Source organism: Hypomesus nipponensis, chromosome 6 (genome assembly GCF_054491055.1).
Source record: "Hypomesus nipponensis isolate SF chromosome 6, ASM5449105v1, whole genome shotgun sequence".
NCBI classification, from domain to species: domain Eukaryota; kingdom Metazoa; phylum Chordata; class Actinopteri; order Osmeriformes; family Osmeridae; genus Hypomesus; species Hypomesus nipponensis.
This window is the reverse complement of record NC_140366.1, coordinates 15,296,370-15,316,815: the sequence shown is the minus strand read 5'-3', so window position 1 is coordinate 15,316,815 and position 20,446 is coordinate 15,296,370. Positions and strand designations below refer to the sequence as shown.

General features: G+C 47.2%; 1 protein-coding gene across 2 annotated transcripts in view; it reads right to left on the bottom strand.

Moving 5' to 3' along the window:
• Positions 1-20,446, bottom strand: part of ryr3 (ryanodine receptor 3) — a 51,149-nt gene that overhangs the window by 4,765 nt on the left and 25,938 nt on the right. Inside the window, exons 39-82 of one of the 2 annotated variants that reach the window (XM_084699407.1) lie at positions 20,287-20,427; positions 19,447-19,610; positions 19,150-19,228; positions 18,939-19,028; positions 18,633-18,749; positions 18,443-18,505; positions 18,204-18,279; positions 17,867-17,990; positions 17,525-17,640; positions 17,162-17,351; positions 16,549-16,598; positions 16,375-16,435; positions 15,941-16,179; positions 15,325-15,406; positions 15,015-15,145; positions 14,645-14,763; positions 14,086-14,284; positions 13,814-13,908; positions 13,585-13,730; positions 13,332-13,419; positions 13,131-13,223; positions 11,899-12,066; positions 11,624-11,683; positions 11,373-11,507; positions 11,114-11,226; positions 9,828-9,924; positions 8,377-8,489; positions 8,169-8,220; positions 7,975-8,031; positions 7,539-7,638; positions 7,211-7,290; positions 6,959-7,035; positions 6,469-6,542; positions 5,252-5,266; positions 4,325-4,405; positions 4,055-4,143; positions 3,850-3,978; positions 3,404-3,508; positions 3,146-3,227; positions 1,238-2,520; positions 1,096-1,136; positions 846-1,008; positions 471-557; positions 42-236 (exon numbers count right to left, since the gene is read on the bottom strand). In XM_084699407.1, coding sequence (XP_084555533.1) covers positions 42-236; positions 471-557; positions 846-1,008; positions 1,096-1,136; positions 1,238-2,520; positions 3,146-3,227; positions 3,404-3,508; positions 3,850-3,978; positions 4,055-4,143; positions 4,325-4,405; positions 5,252-5,266; positions 6,469-6,542; positions 6,959-7,035; positions 7,211-7,290; positions 7,539-7,638; positions 7,975-8,031; positions 8,169-8,220; positions 8,377-8,489; positions 9,828-9,924; positions 11,114-11,226; positions 11,373-11,507; positions 11,624-11,683; positions 11,899-12,066; positions 13,131-13,223; positions 13,332-13,419; positions 13,585-13,730; positions 13,814-13,908; positions 14,086-14,284; positions 14,645-14,763; positions 15,015-15,145; positions 15,325-15,406; positions 15,941-16,179; positions 16,375-16,435; positions 16,549-16,598; positions 17,162-17,351; positions 17,525-17,640; positions 17,867-17,990; positions 18,204-18,279; positions 18,443-18,505; positions 18,633-18,749; positions 18,939-19,028; positions 19,150-19,228; positions 19,447-19,610; positions 20,287-20,427 — 5,859 coding nt within the window. The remainder of the gene's footprint in view (positions 1-41; positions 237-470; positions 558-845; positions 1,009-1,095; positions 1,137-1,237; positions 2,521-3,145; positions 3,228-3,403; positions 3,509-3,849; positions 3,979-4,054; positions 4,144-4,324; positions 4,406-5,251; positions 5,267-6,468; positions 6,543-6,958; positions 7,036-7,210; positions 7,291-7,538; positions 7,639-7,974; positions 8,032-8,168; positions 8,221-8,376; positions 8,490-9,827; positions 9,925-11,113; positions 11,227-11,372; positions 11,508-11,623; positions 11,684-11,898; positions 12,067-13,130; positions 13,224-13,331; positions 13,420-13,584; positions 13,731-13,813; positions 13,909-14,085; positions 14,285-14,644; positions 14,764-15,014; positions 15,146-15,324; positions 15,407-15,940; positions 16,180-16,374; positions 16,436-16,548; positions 16,599-17,161; positions 17,352-17,524; positions 17,641-17,866; positions 17,991-18,203; positions 18,280-18,442; positions 18,506-18,632; positions 18,750-18,938; positions 19,029-19,149; positions 19,229-19,446; positions 19,611-20,286; positions 20,428-20,446) is intronic. The other variant, XM_084699406.1, reaches the window with a different exon arrangement.

Genomic DNA, 20,446 nt, shown 5'->3' with positions numbered 1-20,446 from the left:
ATAAGGATAACATTTGCTGGATTGATGTGTAGTGTGTTCACCTTCAGGTAGTAGTAGCCCAGCACACACAGAGCAGCGATGAGCGTGTGGAATATGGACAGGAAGGTGAGAGTGGGAGCCATGTAGCCACTACTCTCCTGGAGGACAAACCCGTCCATGTCCAAACCGCCATCGTCCTCCTCCTCTTCAGTGATCGTCCAGGGATCATCGTCCACTTCAGCCTCATCCCCGGTCACCTAGAGGCATAGTGAAGACTTTTGTTGACGTTTTTTCCAACTCATTTGCTATCGTGTTCATGTTTTTGAATTCATTATGATTTCATTTAAGTGTGCTGGATGAGAATGAAAATACTTCTCAGTCAAAATGTCTAATATTATATAATGCCATGATACTTAGTCTGATCTGAGACTAATAGCAGTCAAATAAAAAACCCTCTTCATCAGCTGTTGCTAATCTTTACACTCTTTTACCTTGTAGAACAGAAGGATGAAGTTGATGGCGAAAGACATAAAGAGAGCCAGGAAACGCATATTGTAGAAGTTGCGAGCCAGGTAGTTCTACACACACACACGGAACATTAAATCAGACAGTTACCAAGAAAGTCCTTTCAGGACTCATTTACGTAGGTACATGAATTAAACAAAGTCAGTAATGATTTAGTGGAACGCATTCATCTGGAGAGCAGCTTGGACTCGTCAGTTCCATTACTTTCATTCCAGGCAATTTAATCAGTATGTATTTAGGCTTACGGGGGGAAACTGAACTTCTTGATCTTCAGGAAAGGCTCTACCACTGGGTTAAACTCACCTAACAAGTGTTCACAGCAGTGTGGGGTTGTTGCTTACCAACATCTTGGTCTTGTAGACCTCCAGTACAACCACAACGCTGCTCATGAAAGCAGTCTCCTTTGATTGGCTGGATTTGACTTTGGGGGCGGGCTTCTCTTCAACGACAGGCTCCTTTGACTCTACTTCCTTTGGCTTGTCCTCCTTCTCCTTCTTCTCAGCGCTGAAACAATACAGTTGTTTTTATCATTTTGTATTTATTTCCCATCTTCTATTTCAGTTATAAAAGGCCAATGGGATTGGGACTCACTCTCCTTTCTCTGGTTCAGACTCTGGAGGCTCTGCAACCTGCTGCAGTGAACACGAAACCAAAAGGTCAATTTACCAACAAAAATGAGAAATCCCATGCTTTAAAGAGGGACATTAAATAGTCAAACACGTGTTTTGCTGACCTTCTTCTGCTTCACTGCGGCGGTCTCCACTTTCAGCTCGGCCACGTCTCCCAAGCCCAGCTCTGCCGCGTGCTTCCCTCCTTCCTTTTTCGATGGGTTCAACAAATCCATGACCATGTCCACCTCAGCCTTGTCTGTCGGCACCGCCATGGCCATATCCGTATTGCCCGACAACTCCGCCTCTGCCTTCTCCCCTTCCAGCACGTCGCCGTGGATACCGAACTGGGTGGGGTCGGGCATGTTGCCCAAGATGTCAGTCACTTTCATGTTCTTGGCACCTTCAACGAGACCCCCGCCGAACATGGAGGACCAGATGAGGTGGAAGAACCCGAAGACCACGCTGTAGATGCCCTTGAAGAAGCCGGTGAAGAGCATCCAGAAGAAGGAGAAGAAGCCCTGGATCATCTCCTTGATGCTCAGTTTCTTACACCTCTTCAGCTGCTTCTTCACGTTCTTGAAGGTCAAGGCCTTGCGGAAGTTGCCGATCTTCTTCTTGACGGAGTGGCAGGCCAGTGTGAAGGCCGAGGCCGACTCCATGGCGTTTTCCTCGTCCTCCCCCAGTTCCTCCAGGAGGCTGTGAACCTCCTCCTCCTCGTCTTCAGGGCGCTCCACTACGTCCGGCTCCGAGATCTGAGAAGCCAGCTGCATCTCAAAGATGGTGTCCTCGCAGAAGTTGACAAACATCTCCATCTTCTCGCTCTCCCCGCCCATGTTCACCACGTCGAAGATGAACTGCCTCTTGGACTCCTTCACCTGGGGCTTCTCCCACTGGGTCCTGCTGGACTCGCTGATCACAAAGTAGACCCTCTCGATGCGCTTGCCGCTGCCCATGATCTCAATGCGGCCCAGGTAGGGCTCAAAGTAGTGGAGCACGCTCTCCGCCAGGTCCAGGAAGGTGGCCAGGCGAGTGTCGTGGGGCATGTGCTCCGACAGGTTGGTCAGCAGGACGGCCACGTTGAAGCCGATGTCCTTGGCAGGCTCGTGGAAACGCTCCACAAACTCCTCGTAGTTGAACATGTCGTTCTCGTCGGCCTCGGCGCAGCAGAGGAGGAACTCAATCTCCGACTGGTTGTACTGCTTCTGGGACTCCATGGACTTCTGGAACTCCTTCTTGGAGATAAAGCCCTTGTGGTCAGGGTCGTACTCCTTGAAGTTGTCGGAGGTGGTCATGTCCTTCAGCTTGAGGAACATGTCGAAGAACTTGAGGATCATCTCCACGTTGCTGGAGGATTCCACCAGGGTGTCCACCATCTGCTTCCCTATGGTCCCATTCACAACGTTGCCTAAGAAGAAACACAAATGGAAAACAAAAGTTTAAACTAACGTACATTACACACTTTTTTACTTCATCACCTCTGTAACATTTTCCAGCATTTTTTGTCTTACATTCCTTCATCAAATTAAGCAATAAGCCACAAGAGGGTGCGTTTTTGCACTGATTTTAGAACAGGTAAGGGGAGTTGTTAGGCACAACGCAAAGCGGAGTGCCGAAAACCTCCTTACCTGTTCTAAAATTGGAGCAGAACACGGCCTTGCGGGGCTTATTGCTTTTCTAAAACTGTTACTACAAATATTTGATATGGTTTCATAAATAAAAACAATTAGAAAACAAAATAGTTTAATAATAAACCGTCATTCTTATGCCACTACAAAGTAGAGTTCCCACATAATTCGTTGCCACGCAACAGCCAGATGGACACCTTTGCAGTGTTTTTTATTTATTTATATTTGATGCGCAGTAATATGGAATGTTAAAGAATGTGATGAGTACAACCTGTAAGGTTATGCTGGATTTTACAATGGCATGGAACGCAATATAGCCAATCACAGTCAAGGATGGGAACAACCAGTTTTAGAATGGCCTGTTTAGCACGTGTCATGGTGTCTGTGTGAGTGCTAAATTCCTACCCTCCAACAGTGACAGCATCATGACGATCATGTCCTGCTGAAGATCCATCAGCTCCTTCAACAGCTCAATCTGGCTCGAGTCCTGCACAAACACCACCAATCACCAGCCTCATCTCAGTATACAGCTACACATTAAATCATGACTCAATTCATTATTTCATTGTCGTTTCTAGCTCTGTATTTATCTGCGCTCTACAGAAGGTTTGGTCTGATGTGGCCCTTTCCATGAGAGGAAGATGAAGAGTGCCAGTGTTTCACCTGGGAGAGCTTCATCTGCATGTTGGCAAACACATGCAGGAAGCCAACCACTGCATCCCACAGTCTGCTGTGGGCCAGGCTCTGCTGGTTCCCAATACACGGACCCTGGAGAGAGAGATAGAGGTAGAGTGATAGAGAGAGAGAGAGAGAGAGAGAGAGAGAGAGAGAGAGAGAGAGAGAGAGGGGTGGGGAGTGGAGTGGATGATGGATATGGGGGGAGGAAGGAGGGTTAGTATGAGGAGGGGGGAGGAGCAGTGAACAGGTCGATGAGAGGAAAGAGATTTTCTGTTACTTCTTTAGAAGTATTAACTGCAGAAAGTGTTAGAGCACTTAATCCACTGGGGGAAATTGGTAGTATGGCAGACTCGCCCATAACCTGTGCTGCCATTCTGTGTGCAGCTGGGTTAGCCTGCATTCTAACAACAAACAGAGGGCCTGGGCCTTACCTGGATGTACTCAGTGAGGGAGTTGAAGATCTGCTTGGCCACAGCCAGGGCTTTGGAGAAGTTGATCTGTCCTGGCTCATCAATCACGTCTTTCCCAGAGTAATACCAGTAGAAATCACTGATTGATTCCTGTGAAAGAGATCTCATATAAGTATTTCAATTTCATGCTCAGACAGTGATGATGGTGAGTGTTTGTGTGTTTCACCTGAAGGCGCAGGAGGTAGTCCACGGTGCTGATGATGATGTTGACCGTGGTAGTATTTCCTGTCTGAGTTCTCAGGAAGTCCTGGAAATCTAGCATGAACACATCACACACAGAGTGCTGTATTTTGACTTGATACGAGTCAGCTGCTTAACAGCCGATTCCTATTTTACTATAGGAAGGCTATATATTTTAACAATACTATAAATTACTATACAATGCATATTAAAAAAACAAGAATTGTGGTTCCATTTGACGATTTCATGATCTTACCTCCATTGTGACCCTCACAGAGAAGTTGCAAAAACCTAAAAAGATCCTTTGTGAACTCATCGTTCTGTAGCACTTTGGAACCTTGGGGCGGAGGAGATGAAAGTGAGGGCCACGTTCAGACCAGGTCACAGCATACAGGGTCATTTAATATGTCATCATTAACATGTCATCAACATGTAATCAACATATGAAACTCTCCCTTGGCACCAGGCACTCTGAACAGGCCTGCTAGCACAGAGACTGGCTGCTGTGCTGGGGGGGAGGCCTGGTGCTCACCACACTTTGGAAGCCCAGGGACTTCAAACACTGACCTGACTGAAAATGCTTCAAAAGTGATCTAATGAATACTATGAGACACCAGGACATTTCAGTAAGCTGGGGTTAGCCAAGTAACTTTCACATTCACCAGTCTTTTATATATATATATAGATATATCTATATATAGATGGTTTATGAATTCTTTTTTTTACAGGATATTCCATCAAACCTTCCACCAGCACTGAAGGAAGTACTGCTGTCGAGAGTGACTTGACTTCACTATACAAAGTGTTTTTGTGTGAGAGTTAATCGCTTGAAACCAGCTGTGTGGAATAAGCCCAAATCATTCCAAAGCAGGTCAAAGCGAGTCCACCAAACTCTGGTTAAACGTCAGAAGAGGAGCGCTTTTGCCCACCACAGTAGTACAATTTCAGTTAGTCATGTTACCGGAAAGAAAAATATGACCTACAAACACACAAGCAATGCTTCTAGAAAGCCTTAGACTAGCATGCAAGTCTCCCTACAGATAGAGCCATGAGGTGAAGCATTCCCCAGAAAGGAAGGGGTGGGGGGGGGGTCAAATGAGGCAGGGATGGCGTACGCATGGAGGTGACATACAAGATGGCGCATGGCGGAATGAGCACGATCTAAATAGGCTACAGTATTTACCCTTCTCAGAGTTGTCTGCCATCGATGGGTTTTTTTTTTTAATGGGAGGAGACAAACAAAAAAAAGCAGACATAAGCAGAAGAGAAGACATTGAGTATCAATAGAGAAAAAGAGGAAGATAGAAATGTGTAGACATCAGTTACTGTAGGAGGGATGAGACAATGAACATGCTGTTAAAAGAAAGTTTAAGAAGGAGGGGGCTTCTAGGCACATGAGACTTGAGATACCTACGGTACGGAACCTTTTCACAGAACCTTACAAAAACCAAACGTATTTACTGGAATTTAGAGGTATACAGGTAGAACTGTAGTCAGGGAGAGTATGTGAAGTGGGGTGGATGTTTCTTGTGTGTGTTTATGTGTGAGCTAGTTGTGTTAGTGTATGGGTGTATTTGGGTAGGAGTGTGTTGTTCGGTTGAGTGTACTGTGTGTTTGCGTATGAGAGTGTTTGTGAAGTGTTGTATTGTGCGTTTGTGGTGTTATTACATTTACATTACATTTAGTCATTTAGCAGATACTCTTATCCAGAGCGACTTACAGTAAGTACAGGGAGTGTAGCCAGAGCAGTCCCAGTTCTCTGATACCTCTAACTAGACATTGATATTTGAAGGAAGGTCCATGTTTGGGCTCTTTTTCTCAAATTAGAGTTTCAAATATCCCTAGAAGCTTTTAGTGCTTGTGCTACAGTCACTCCATCACAGCTGTCTGTCCTGCTATTTCAGTACACACAACAAAACATAACTGCCATAAATTACTATATGATTCTATTCATTCACAGTGAATTAAATTCAAATGGGACATTTAATTCTCGGAAGCCTGCTGTCAACTTTAGCAGGCTATAGATTTACACCCCATATGTGCTTTATCTGATCCAAGACAAGCTTCATAAAAGATAGTTTGTAGCACAGGGTCATTAACTCTTACTCACACTCGTTGACTGGTCACCAGACATTCAGCTGGTAGCGACGTCTCAAGGACTACTGACTCTCAGACTGTAGCACAACCAGTAAGAGCGTGCATCATCAAACGCATGTCGGGTTGAATGCTATTTGGTTTAAGATCAGGGCTATTTGGAAGATGGTGTGACACCAACGTGTGACCAACAGCTTGGCTCGAACCAACATGGAGATTTGGAGGAAAGATAGACAGACACAGAGAGAGTCATGGTTTGGCTGAACAGGTAACGTTTACTGAATGCTGATGTTTCTGTTCACTTACTCGACCCTTCCTCTGTCACCATCCCGAGACAATCTGCTTTGTTTTGCCTCTCAAATGCGTTCAAGTCCAGGACACTGGGAAACAAACACGGTTATCATCAGCAAGGCACAGACATCAGATCAGATATGGAATGACTCACTGAGTTGTCAATCAGTTTAATACCCTTTAATGTTCCGTTCACAACAAACGCGAAGCAAATTATTTACGCGAATGAAGCGAATTTCCGTTACGCATTAATTTGTGTTTATTCACGTTTTTTTTTCTTCGTCAACCATTTCCGAAATGACTACTATAAACGAATACAGAGTAGTGTTGTTAGCAGAGGATGACCACAAACAGCTACAACACGTTTGCCCTCCATTTCTTCAAAAACGTCTGTTACGCACATTTTACATCTAATCTCGCTGCACCAAAATTTCGCTTCGCGTTCCGTGTAAACACAGCATAATGATCTTGAAGGAAATTCAAAAGTGAAGTTGTCTGTCAATACCTGCATGACTGCATGAGTCCCGATAAGCTCTTGAAAAATCCAGCATCTCTTTTGTCTTTCAGGTAGCTCAACATTTTCTTCAATAAGAAAGGAAATAATGTTTAACAAGGCTCCTTTTTGTGTCAATAGTGGAGGCATATTTGTGTTCAAGATGGGTGTGTGCTATCACCAGTTGTATATCTTGAGATAATGTGGTAAAATATTAGTGTTTGTGTATATTAGTGTGTGTGAGGATATGTGTGTGTGTCTGACCTTCTGGACCAGCACGTTGCCTCCATTCAGGATGGAAATCCCAAGCTTGAGGGTGCAGGTCACCATGGGACCCAGTTTCCCTGGAAACAATACAAGAACTTTGTCAAAACACACTGTATCCCGTGCTGGTTTGTGTCTGTAGTAAAAAGTCATCATCATCATGATCATGATCATCATCATCGTCATCATCGTTATCATCTTCCACCATCCATCTTCCTTCTTTTCATCATCCTCATCCCCGTCATTCTCCACATCAACATCCTCCTCATAATAATCTTCATCATCATCACCCCCATCGTTCTCCACCATCCTCTATCCTCCTCCTCACCTTTACTGGCGCTGATCATCTGGAGCACCATCTCAGCAGCGCCACGAGCGTGCAGCCTGGCCTGCTGGTACAGGATCTTCTGCTTCTCCATCTCTTTTTCCTGTAGGTGCACACACACACACACACACACACGTCACATTAAAAGTCAGATCAAAGTCAAACACTGTGTTGAAATAACAACCTAAGTTTCTCTGAAATGTCAGTGCCATCAGTCACTGATACGATGGTGTGAATAGGAGGAGAATAGGACCTATCAGCATGCAAGACTGTGATGATATGACCAGCCCTGTGAGGTCAGGGAACAGACACAGACTGTGATGGAATGACCTGCCCTGTGAGGTCAGGGTACAGACACAGACTGTGATGGAATGACCTGCCCTGTGAGGTCAGGGTACAGACACAGCTGTAGGGAGGCCACACAGGGACTAACACTCACCTCAAACGTCTTCTCTTTACCTTCTTCTTCCTCCTCTTCCTCGTCCTCTGCACAACTCTGAAGAGAACAGAGATATGACAATAAATCCATCGACACTCTACTATGTATCTACCATGAACAGTATTTACTTGTCACTGTAACATGTCGATGTCATCTCGAAACCCTATTCTATTGATCTTAGCTACAAGAAGCACCTTTGCCATCATGTCCGCGTACGCAATATACAAAGGATCTTCTTCCAGGTAACTGGGGGAAAGAAAGAACACGACAGTTGTCAAGGTAACACAGAAAGGTTGCAAGTTCACTAACGACCAACACTCGAGGAGCAGTGGAGAAACCCTGTGTTTTTATAAACAGATAGTGTGCAGAAACGTTTGCTCGTCATGGCAGCTGTCTCCTCACCTCCTCTCTGTGAGGGCGTTGTGACTAAAATGAAGGATGAGCTGATGAAGAGGGTCGGGCTGCACTTCGGCCTCCTCCTCTTCCTCCTCCTCCACGATCTTCATCGGGGTCTTCTACAGGAACCCACAGGGGTCAGCAGTTAGCTCGGAATCTCCTCTTTCTTAATCCTGGTCCATGTTTTAGACGTTTCCCTCCTCCCAACGCGCCTGCCTCAAACTCATGGGACGTTAGGTAGCTCTGCCGAAGCCTGATAACGACCCTTCATTTGAATCAGGTGTGTTGGAGCAGGGAAACGTCTAAAACATGCAGGACAGGTGGTTCCGAGGACCAGGATTGAGAAAGGCTGATCTAGCTCATCACGTCAGTCACTCGCATGAGAACTACCACATTGATACTAAGGCCACGACTTCAAGCAATCACCGTCACGTTTTAAGTCTGCTTTAGAAAGAAAACAACGACACCGAAACCAAGCATTGACCGTTAACATTAACATGACTACCAACGTGCAAGCAGATGAGCATCACTCTCGATGGATAGGGCAGCGGGGGGGTTGTTGAATGTCGGATGGGATGTGTTCCATATCAGTTGTCCATGCACGTTGCTACTGGGATGCAGCTGATGGGATGCAGTGTGTGGACAGCTGGCAGGATTTATGACCCCAGTTAGTGGTGACACATCGTTACTCCAGATGAATCAAAACTAGCCAATCGCCAAAACAAAACCAGCAAACGCAGGTACAGTAAAAAGCAGTATTTTTCTATTCTTTTTTCAGCTAGGGTTAATCTACCCTTCTACCAATAACGTCCCTGGTGATCCTACTGAGAAACTGAATGTATATTACATCATGATAGATGACATATCATTCTATGTATACTAACAGTATAATTACGAGTATTTTTGAATCAAAGGTAAAGAAAAAGCGAACGTACAGTGGATGCCGTTTCAAAATGGCGGATTTGTCGACTGTGGCACACTGTCAGACACACTAAGTAAAAACAGCTGAATCATGATCTCCACACGAAGCCAGCATGCCACCCGACGTCACTGTCACGGTCACGTCACAGACTTACAGAGACGGTACGACACCTAATGGGGGTCCAGCTCTGACATCAAAACAGCTATAGACCGAGGGCTGGGCCCCCTCTTACCCCGCTCGGGAGAGAGCCTGTGTTTCTAGAGGCGTGGGGGGCGGCGGGGCTGACATTGAGTCTCCTGTGTCTGGCATGCAGACCCCGGCCCCTGAGGGGCCTCTGTCTGGAGGCTCTGGCACAGCTAGCATGGGGGCCCAGGGGGGCCCGGGCTGGGGGGCCCTCACTGACGTGCTCCAAGGGCTCGACAGGCACGGGGCTCAAGAAGCATTCGCCGGAGAGGACTGGCAGAGCGGCGCCAACACAGGGCATACAGGGCAAGGCTGAGGCCAAGGCTGGCAGAGACACGAGCCTGGTACTTACTGCCATGTCCTGCACTAGCTTCTCCTCAAAGAAGTACTCCTCTGTCTCTATCCAAAGCCTCTGATAGCCAGTCATGAAGAGGTTAATAGAGCGATGCCTGGGGGAGGAGGGGGAGAGTGGTGGAATGGAAAAGGGGAGGAGAGGGAGGAAGGGAGGGAGGGAGGAAAGAGGAGGAATGAGAGTGATATTAGGGTGGCTTTCGGTAAGTCGGAGGGGCGGGGGATGAGAAGGAGGGAAAAGTAACAGGAAGTGCATTCCAGGCAGGGTTGTGATTGGTCGATGTGGAACCCACTGGCTCTTCTGACTGGTCACCTCTGACAGCTTCATGAAGGAACAGAATCGGCCCAACCTGCTTGATGACTTGGTTGAATACTCAAAATCTAAATAGCAGGAAGGACAGTTATACACTACAGAAACATTTACAAGTAAGAACATTAAATATATAAGTTCCCATAACACAGTCATAATTTTGACAATCACACCCTATAACACCGCATAGCAGCTGCTCATGATACGTTAACGCATAATACTTCAAAAGACACCATTGGTTGTTTTGTTGAGGTTGACCAATCAGAATCAACAGTGCAGACTGGAGGCTGAGTGAGTCACCATAGGCTGGGAGGATGGGGGAAGAGGAGAGATGACACATTCGCCCCGAGGTCTTACATTACCGTTAGCATGGAAAACAGGCGGTCAAAACTAGAGCCTTGGAATGCCTTCTCCAGCCAAACGTACCGATAGCCACTCAGGAAGTAATTGTTATTTTTGTATCTGAGGGAGAGTATCGCATTATGCAGGAAACAACAGGAAGTAGGATGAGGTTAGAGTAGAGGGCTGGGAGGAACACAGATCTGAGAGACAGAAACAGCTGATACCTGTACCTGATACCTAGCTCCATAAATAGATGGGATGTTATCTTTTATATCAACCTAGACAGTATCGGTGGAAGTATGTCTGATGTCTGATTTGACCCAAATCCAGAGAGTAATCCAAATACTTATTCTTCATACCCTGACTGAGAATCAAAAGCATTGTCTTTTCTCCTGGTGGTGGGAGTTTACATTTAGCGGACGCTCATATCCAGAGCGACTTACAGTAAGTACAGGGACATTCCCCCAAGGCAAGTAGGGTGAAGTGCCTTGCCCAAGGACACAACGTCATTTGGCACAGCAGGGAATTGATCCGGCAACCTTCTGATTACTAGCCCGACTCCCTCACCGCTCAGCCATCTGACTTTGTTTGGGTTTTGCTGTGGTTGTGTGTGAGGGGGGTGGGAGCTGCCGTACCTGGGCAGGTTGTAGAGAGGAGCCATGCGGAAGCAGGCCACCACAGCACGCTTGCGCTGCTTGGACAGCAATTTCTGCGGCACCAACTTCTTGTTCCTCAGAGGCAGCTCCACCTGAAGAAGAAGCAGTACATTATAGTGTGTGTGTGTCTCTGTGTGTGTGTGTGTGTGTGTATAGGTGTGCATGTGCGTCTCTGTGTGTGTCTATGTGTGTGTGTGTGTATAGGTGTGCATGTGTGTCTCTGTGTGTGTGTGGTCACCTGCTCCAGGTTGTAGACTGCAGCGGTGATGCTCTGGACTCTGTCCACAGTGAACTCTGGATCAGTCTGCTCCTCGGTCTTCACCACCACATCCCTGTACAGGTTCATCTGCCACTGGACTGCTGGGTCTTCAGACTGGACATACACACACACACACACACACACATACACACACACGTAAAACAGTCATGTTTAAAAATAAGTTGGTCTAACACAAAAAGCTAGTCACACAGTCCTTTTATCCAGCCTACCTTGTCTTGAAGATGGAAGTTCTGGCGCAAGTAATCCTTCACCTCATCATCACTGTCTTTCTGTTCGGGAAAAAATGTGATTGTGAAAAACACCTGAGACATGATCTGACCGCAGATCAAGAGGTCATAGGTTCAAATCCCCCCCTTATACAGTACATCACTTTGAATAAAGGCATCTAACTTATTATTATCATTTTTAATACAAGTCCCTTCCTATGGTTTCTCCGGTTGTGAACACAGAGTGGGGGTTGGGGTGGGGTTAGGCTTTAGCTCACCAAGCTATAACGTGTCTTGGCCAGGGAGATGAGCTCCTGGTCTCCAGGGGTGCACATGTTGAGGCCGATGGGCAGCATCTTCTTCAGCGCCGCCACGATCAGGGAGGTCTGAACGGAGTAGAGCTCTCCTCGTCTCTGCTTGTGTTTCCGCTCCTGGTCTCCGTCCGACTGCAGAGAGCAGAGGAGATCATCAGCAACACTGGGAGCTATACGCTCAGTACGTTACGCAAAGAACGTTTAGGGTGTGGAACTGAAGTAATGTGAACAGAACCCTGTTGCCTTTTCCTGTTGTATTGAACTCATATCAAACCCCAAACCACGATACGTACCAAACCGTGACTTCTGTGTACTGTTACACCCCTTCTATATAGCTGTGCTCTTGACAGGCTAAACTGAGAACATACAATCTTTAATCCCATTGCATCAGAAGCATCGGGGAGAATTTAAACTAGGGGGATTTTTAGGGGAATGCTGCCAAGCACTTGTGTCTGAATATCCAGTGAGTTCAAAAGAACGGTGGCCCTGTCGGAATGAATCAAACACCAAATTTTACTGTGACAGTCAAAGTAGTTGCTTTTGGAACCAAATTGTGTATTATGAATTTCCAACTCACATTTACTACTGAAAAATGTCAACGTGAAACATTACCGTTGTAAAATAACATGTAGAGAGTTCAATTAAAATAGCGTGGACAAGTCACATTGATGTATAGCCCTTCTGCTAGCATAGCACATTTGCTCAGCAGATGAAAACTTAATCAAACTAATTGCAGGGCAAAGCAAATGTGCCGATAAACTCTGAAGAAGCCTGAGGAAGGCCTAGTGTTTGTGAGTCTTTCCAAAGCTGCTGACAGAGGAAGGAACAGAGAGAGGGAGGAGATTATCTCTGTGGAGCCCAGGGGAGAGCCTCTCCTCCTCTCAACTCAGAAGCCCTCGCTTCATCATCTCAGGCCTGCCGGCCTGCAGGAGTGATAAAGAAAAGCTTTTCTCCAGAGGGCGAGAGCCTCAGGCCATCATGACTCACTTCCTGTGACTCGCAGCTGGGAATGAGTCAGCTAAAGACACAGACATGGAAGCCAGTTTATAAAGGTGACAGACCTCCTCTCTTGCTTGGCTATACCTTTAATAATATTTATAATGCATCTCATTTATAGTTAATTGTTGAGGCAATCTCTGGGCGGACGTATCTATATTTTTTAAGCAATCATCCAATGTATAAAAAACAATAAAAACCTTTGACATCTTGGTTTTGCTGACTCCCGTTAAGAAGGCCAGGTTGTTGATTTCATTCTGAACCACAAAGTTCTGCTCCTCTCTTTTGAAGTTCTGTAAGGTCAAAGGACAGACAGCACTCAAAGACAGCACCTCCATCAGACAAGTCCTTTAAACCCAAACCAACGACGTGGGACTTTCACAAAAAGAGGACAGACTCACGTGGGATTTGCACCAGAGGTTGAAGATCTCAGCCACCATCCTGAAGAGCTCGGTGGAGTCTGCGTCTGGCTTCTTCAACCATCTGGACCTGAAGGAGCAGCAGGCACACTGGTGTTTAGTTCTTTAAACTGAATGAATGTACCTATCCTGTCTTTTAATGTCATCACATGAATCTTGTTTATGAGCTAAGATAAGTCACTTGCAGATGAGACTTCAGCTTCAGTGTCTGGCAGTAAGGAAGTCGCTAGCCTACCTGTTGTTGTCTATGTAGCGGATGAGCATGGGGTAGAAGGCGTAGAGGTCTCTGCAGAGCACAGCAAACTCGTCCAGGACAAGGAGCTCTGCTTCCTGCGTGTCGCACCTCCCCTCGGCCTTCAACAGCTCCTCCTCTGACACCACCTGGACGCACGGTGATGATGTCATCACACCAGTCTGGCACGGGTCTATTGGACGCAATGTGAGACAAGGCCGTTTCCTCTTACCTTCACCGTCTTTTTCTTCAGCTTTTCCAGCGTCGGCAGGAAGTGACTGCTCAGGAGGTCTGCAGCAGCCTTGCTGATGATTGGCTGAGAGTAAACTGCAGTGATAACAAAGTGTCATGATTACTTTCTATTTCCATTTGTATTCATGTCGCAGACGTGGGCATTTTACCCACAGCGACACACAACAAATAGCACACAGTGCAAACATTCTACAAAGGACTTTTCCGGAAAAAGAAGAGAGCTCCGTCCAGAGGAGGTCCGGCCAGCCTGACCTGCAAGCCTCTTCATCCAGGAGGCATCGTCCATCCCCAGGTTGTTGTTGAGGATCTTCAGGATGTTCCCCAGGATGATGCTGAGGTGGTCCGAGGTCACCCTAGTGCAGGTCAGGGTGTCAGGGTCAGAGTTCTCCGGACCTTTCTCCCACCAGTTGGACAGGTAGTTACACACCATGGGGAGGATCACCTCAATCACCTGCAAGAAGGAGCTTTTCAGTTCAGCTGGCTCTGGTAATAACATTCAAGATCCCAAAGGAAATTCCAGAGAAGAATATCAACAATACTATGATCATTTCTACATCAGCTTCTTCATCACAAAGAATATTCAAGATTCTATCTGACATTCAAGATTCCAAAGGAAATTCCAGAGAAGAAGATCAACAATGCTATGATCATTTCTACATCAGCTAACAAATGTGATTCGGCTGAACCAGATCCGCATGGTTCCTGTGTTTTCCACTACCAACACATTCGCTTTGAGAAAGGTGCCTGCTCCGAAAAGGCTCAAACAAGCTCTCCTGGGTGAACTGACTTCCTGCCCCCCCGCCCTGCAGACCTGAGGCATCTCTGTGTAGCGAGCACCAGACTCTGAGATGTCGTGGACCTCCTTCAGCAGGCCCTCCAGGTCGGGCAGGTCTGGACACATCTCCTCCACCGTGTCGGGCATGCTCAGAACTGGGTGCAGAGCAACAAGGAATCACTCACCGCTGACCACACCAGTGACGGATATAAGCTATCAGCTATAAGCTACTCAGACATGAGTTAATTACATATGAAAATAAAATCGCTACGCTTAGAATTTCTTATAGACAAGGTTTCTGTGGATGGCTAAGTTTGTGGTGGTTTAATAGTTTATGGTGGTTGTTTTCTGTGTTGTGTAGTTGTGTAGATGGTGTGGTTGTGTTGTAATGTAGAGCAGGACTCACTGGCCCTCTCCCTGGGGGTCTTGGTGTTGAACACAGACAGGGGGTTGTGGGCGTTAAGCTCCGCCTCCAGGAAGGCCACGGGCATGGCTCCCACTAGGACGGACAAACACTCGCCCAGAGCAGGCAGATGCCTGCACAGAACACACAAACAAACACCATACACACATGCATGGCGCACATACAAACACACACATATACATACACCACACACACATATATACAGACACACAGAGAGAAAGAGTCAGCGCTAGCCCTCATATGAGGTTCTCAGTGTGAGCTTGTCACCAGGAAGTGACCTCTCCACGCTCACCTCTCCACGTAGATGTTCTTCCCCGTGCCCAGGAAGTACAGGCTTGTCAGGATGCGATAGCAGTACAGCTGGACATCATTCACTGAAACACACATCTGTCACTAACTACAGCTCTGAAACACACCTCTGTCACTAACTACAGCTCTGAACCACACCACTGTCACTAACTACAGCTCTGAAACACACCTCTGTCACTAACTACAGCTCTGAAACACACCTCTGTCACTAACTACAGCTCTGAACCACACCACTGTCACTAACTACAGCTCTGAAACACACAGCTGTCACTAACTACAGCTCTGAAACACACCTCTGTCACTAACTACAGCTCTGAAACACACCACTATCACTAACTACAGCTCTGAACCACACAGCTGTCAGTAACTATAGCTAGGTGGGAATCCATTCAGTGACCTGACGGTTACCAGGAGACAGCTCAATGGTTAGAGCGTTTGACTGCTGATTAAGAGGTAACAGGTTTAAATTCCCACATCTGTATGTCAATTTATATTGAAGTGTCAGATAAATGAATACACTTCATTGTTCTCGTTGTTATTATTACTACTGTTCTGTGTACTGAATCGTTAGGTTCACGGTCGTAAGCAAGAGGACTCACGGAGCAGGTCCTCCTCAAAGTGGTGCAGTGTGACGTGTTCAAACAGGGCGGTGAGGATGGGCAGCAGAGCCACCGTGGCGTAGTTCAGGCTCTGGGTCATGGCCTTGATCTGGGCCCGGGAGTGGGCAAACTTCCCCAGCTTCAGCATCTCCACCGTCTTCTCCAGGTCCTCCGCCGCGTTCTCGAAGAACGTGCGCACGCCCGCCTTCACCAGCTCCGAGCCGGACTTCATCACCGTTCTACAGTAAGGACGGAGGTTGGGTTAACGACAAGAAGAAAATATCCTTCACCTGTTACTGTTTTTTTAATTGCTCTACTACAGTATCAAACTGACAAACTTTGAACATTTAAAAAAATTGTTAACCAATCAAATGTTCAATCAAAAATTGAATATTTTGTAAAAACAGTTAAACTGTCTGGTTGAGGTCCTTCACCTTGCGTCCAGTGAGTGAGCTAGGATGTGCAGACAGCTGACCGTGATGGCAGAATCACTCCCTTTAGGAAGAACACATCCAGAGATTACAGGAGCTTCTTCACACACACACACTCACATGCACACACACCAGCACACAGACACACAGGGAGAAGGCCCATAAGACCTGGCTTACCAAAGAGGGAAATCCTGTGTCTGACAAGAGCTGCTAGCTTGCAGAACAAGCTAGAAGACAGGGGGCAGGGAGGATATGAATAGAGACAGGTAGAACAGAGAACGTAAAGCAGAGACCAAGCAGGAAACCAAAGACAGTGTTGGCAGAGATCAACTTTAAGAATGAACGTCAATTATCCAGTGTTGAATTGACCCGTGTCCTTTTTTGTGACATGGAAAACCTTTTACACCAAGATGGTTGAGGAATGCAGGGAATGAGCAGGAGCCTACATAATGATGTTAGGACTGTGATACCAAGTTTTCATAGTCTGGTATGTGGGAACATGTCTACCATCAACAAGGTGTTATTTGAGTCTTGGGGCTCCAGATTCTCATATTCGAATAGAGAACACCCAGATTCAGTGCCCATTTCAGATGTACGTTGAACAACACAGCATGAGAGCATATTGAGTTCCTGTCCATGTGGTCATTTATGCAGCCTATGCTTACAATACTCACAGCAAACATCTGATGAACCAAGCTTGTGAATAAACTACATCTTTGACCTGCATGTCTATGTTCTTATCTTCTACAGAGTTTTGGATCTCTCCAGACTGAGAGTCTTTTCCTGGTACCTGGTGATCATCTCCTTCTCCTTGTTGGAGGCATAGCCGCTGCTGCTCAGGTTCTTGCTGGGTGTGGACAGGAAGTAGAGGAAGTGGTTCTTCAGGTACTGGTCGATCAGCGGGAGAAGCACTTTGGCGAAGAACTTGATCTCCTGGTCGTGAGGAGACTTGTCCGTCTTCCCGCTGGTTGCCATGGCCTCTGCGTCGCCCCCGGACCCAGAGAGTGCAAGAGTCAACAGGGGGAACTCAGGAACTCACCGGCGTGTTCAATCACACCAAAACCATGAGAGCACTACTCTTTCAGTTCACTTAAATTCAGTTTAAATGACTCTGTGTTATTTCTGAGGGAATGTGAGCCTGCGCTCTACTGACCCAGGTGGGCGATGAACTCCTGGGCTGAGTCCAGATACTTCAGCAGCCTCTTCAGGAACTTGTAGCCAAACCTCTTCTCCATCAAGGACGAGTCCTCCTCCATCTCCTTCAGGCCCCTGGAAAAACCAGGGAAGAAGAAGCTTGGTGACTGCTTTGCCATGGTTAGCTGCTTTGAAGGGCTGCAACTCTGCCCCTCATACAACAAGTTCAACTAAACCCTTCTTCACCCAACCACATCTCTTGATATGACTGATATCTGAAGCTTGGCATGTTTGAGTATAGAGTTATACTGCCGGTGAAACAGAAGAAGGAGCTGGGAAGAGCCCGTGTGAACATCCTGACCTGCTGATGGCGTAGCCATTCATCTGCAGGAACTTGAAGAGCTCCTGGGCCTTCTCCCGGTCCCTGGACTTCTCCTTGGCGGTCAGAGTGTCGTAGGGCACCAGCAGGGGGTGGGTTCCTCCTCCTGACAGGGGAGAGACAGAGAACAGGAACCCGGGGAAGAAGAAATACAGAATCAGTCTCTGTTTATGTATCTATCTATGTGTGTGACCATCGATCCATCAATCCACGAGAGGATTTGGTCTGCATGACCAGATCTGTAATAACCAACTTAGGAAGGAAGGCAGAATGGGTGCAACCAGGAGCCAAATAAAGAGCCAGTGTGATGACAGAGTACCTTTGCTGCTGAGCTCAGCTTTCTTCTTCTTGGCCCAGATGTTGTGGTAGTTCTCCGCCACCACCTCCACCATCCCCTGGAGCCACAGTAGATACACAGTAGGTAGGGATTCTCTCAACACGACCTCGCTACACAACCTCGCTACACAACCTCTGCTGGGCTCTACGGCAGGTGTGATCATCCAATCAGAGATAAAAGGCAGGAAGTGACCAGGAAATGGAGGTCATGTGACCACCCACCTGTAGATCCCTGGTCAGAGTCACGTTGTGCAGGTCCACAGGTGCTGGGATGAATTCACCGTCCTGCAGAGGGGAGGTGACAATACTTTGTTGTAGTCAGAGACCATGGGGGGAGCTCAGTGGTTAGAGCATCTCCAGCCCAGTCGATATGATAAGCAGTGAATGCAGAGTGAAGCCAGTGTGTCCTTACTGCAGCTGTTTCGGAGGTCTTCTTCTTCTCCGCCTCCCTGCTGCTCTCCAGGCTCCAGCCCAGAGCCAGCATGCTCTTCAGAGACTCCTTCACTGGCCAGCTGTACACCTCTCTCTCCTGCACACAAACAGACACATAGACAAGCACACACACACACACAGAAAAGCATTGATTGATGTCATCAATAATGAGCCAGGTGAAGCTCTTGTCATTCCTGTCCTGTGCAGTGCCCTGGCGCTGGCCGTGTGCAGTGCCCTGGTGCTGGGCAGCAGCCACCCCTGCTTCTGCAGCTGTGCAGTGGAGTACCTTCTCATTCAGAGCTTTGTAAGGCTTCAGCAGAGGATGCGTTTTGGCCTCTTCGTCCACAGCCTCCCCCAGCTTCCATCCTGCCGCCAGCTGACGACACAACACACACAGTTCATCCAGTCTGTCCCAGGAACAGGCTGCTGTGTACAGTGTGTTCCACGTTTGACAAGATAGATTTCGAGACGTTGCATTAAGGACATGAAACACCAACCTTCTCTGAAGACCACTTGTCGTGAGAGTGCTCGGCGTATTTGTTGGCGATATACTCCAGCTTCTCTGGGAGAGAGATGCTGGACACAAACAGGATTCTTACATTCTTACCCCTGAATGCTATTTAACACGTGACATTTGTCACTACTTCTTCAACAGAAATGACAGTGATAAACAGTGGAGCAGAGACCTGCACAGACTGCTCTTTCACACAAAGGCAGAGGCCTACACATTCCTAATCTGGTCATCACTCCCGCCCCAGCATTCCTGGCCAGACGATACAGGCCTGGTCACTCACTTGGCAGTGTTGACGGTTTTGGGGTCAAAGTTGCCCTGAGCGTCTACCGACGACTGCTTGACCAGGGTGGCTCCTGGGCTGGCGTCCACGAAGTCTGGGGGCAGAGCACCACTGATGGCGCTCAGGCACGACATGGCCATCTTAAAGAGCTCAGGCTCGTACTTCTGCAGAGGACGGACGGACACAGAGCAGGACAGACGGACTCAGGAGAGGGAAGGGGAGGGAGAACTCAGGTAGCCTGGGAGATCGCTCTCTCTGTATTTAGGAATCGTTCTCCTGCCTTTAGTCTTTTCATCTTTTTTCTCTTTCATTTTTAAATATACTGTATATGTGTCCTCTTTTCTACCCAGAGAGAGAGAGAGAGAGAGAGAGAGAGAGAGAGAGAGAGAGAGAGAGAGAGAGAGAGAGAGAGAGGAAACACTCTGCAGAAAGCGATGATCTGTCACAGACTGCTAAAAGATTCATCTCTCAGTTTCGCCTCAGCGACGATGATCACAGGGCTTTCACCATGCCTTCAAGTCTCTCATAACAACTGCTGCAAGAGCCTCTCCTTGTAGGAGAGCACTCTGGGACAGAGAGGAACTGACAGATACTGCCAGCGATGAGTGGGAGCAGATCGACCCCCAAATCATCAAAATAACCACGTTAGTTTTTTTCCCAAAAATCTCAGAAACACTCTGACAAACAAACTGACCAAGACTGACCAGGAAAGAGACCATACATACTGTACACACACAAGGACCAAACTAGACTTCAAATTAAACTCAATCTCAACTCAATCACGCCACTCACCTCTATTAAAATTAAGTCAACTCAGACTGATCCAACTCGAGGCAGTACCTTCTGAGAGAGAGAGTCGAAGATTCCCCAGAAGAGCTTCTTGGTGAGCAGCAGCTCCTCCTCAGACGCCATGCCGTAGCTTCCCAGCCCCGAGGGCAGGCAGTAGTACTTCCAGCTCTGCTCGTAGTGGTTGGTCAACAGCTGTACACACAGCAACAAC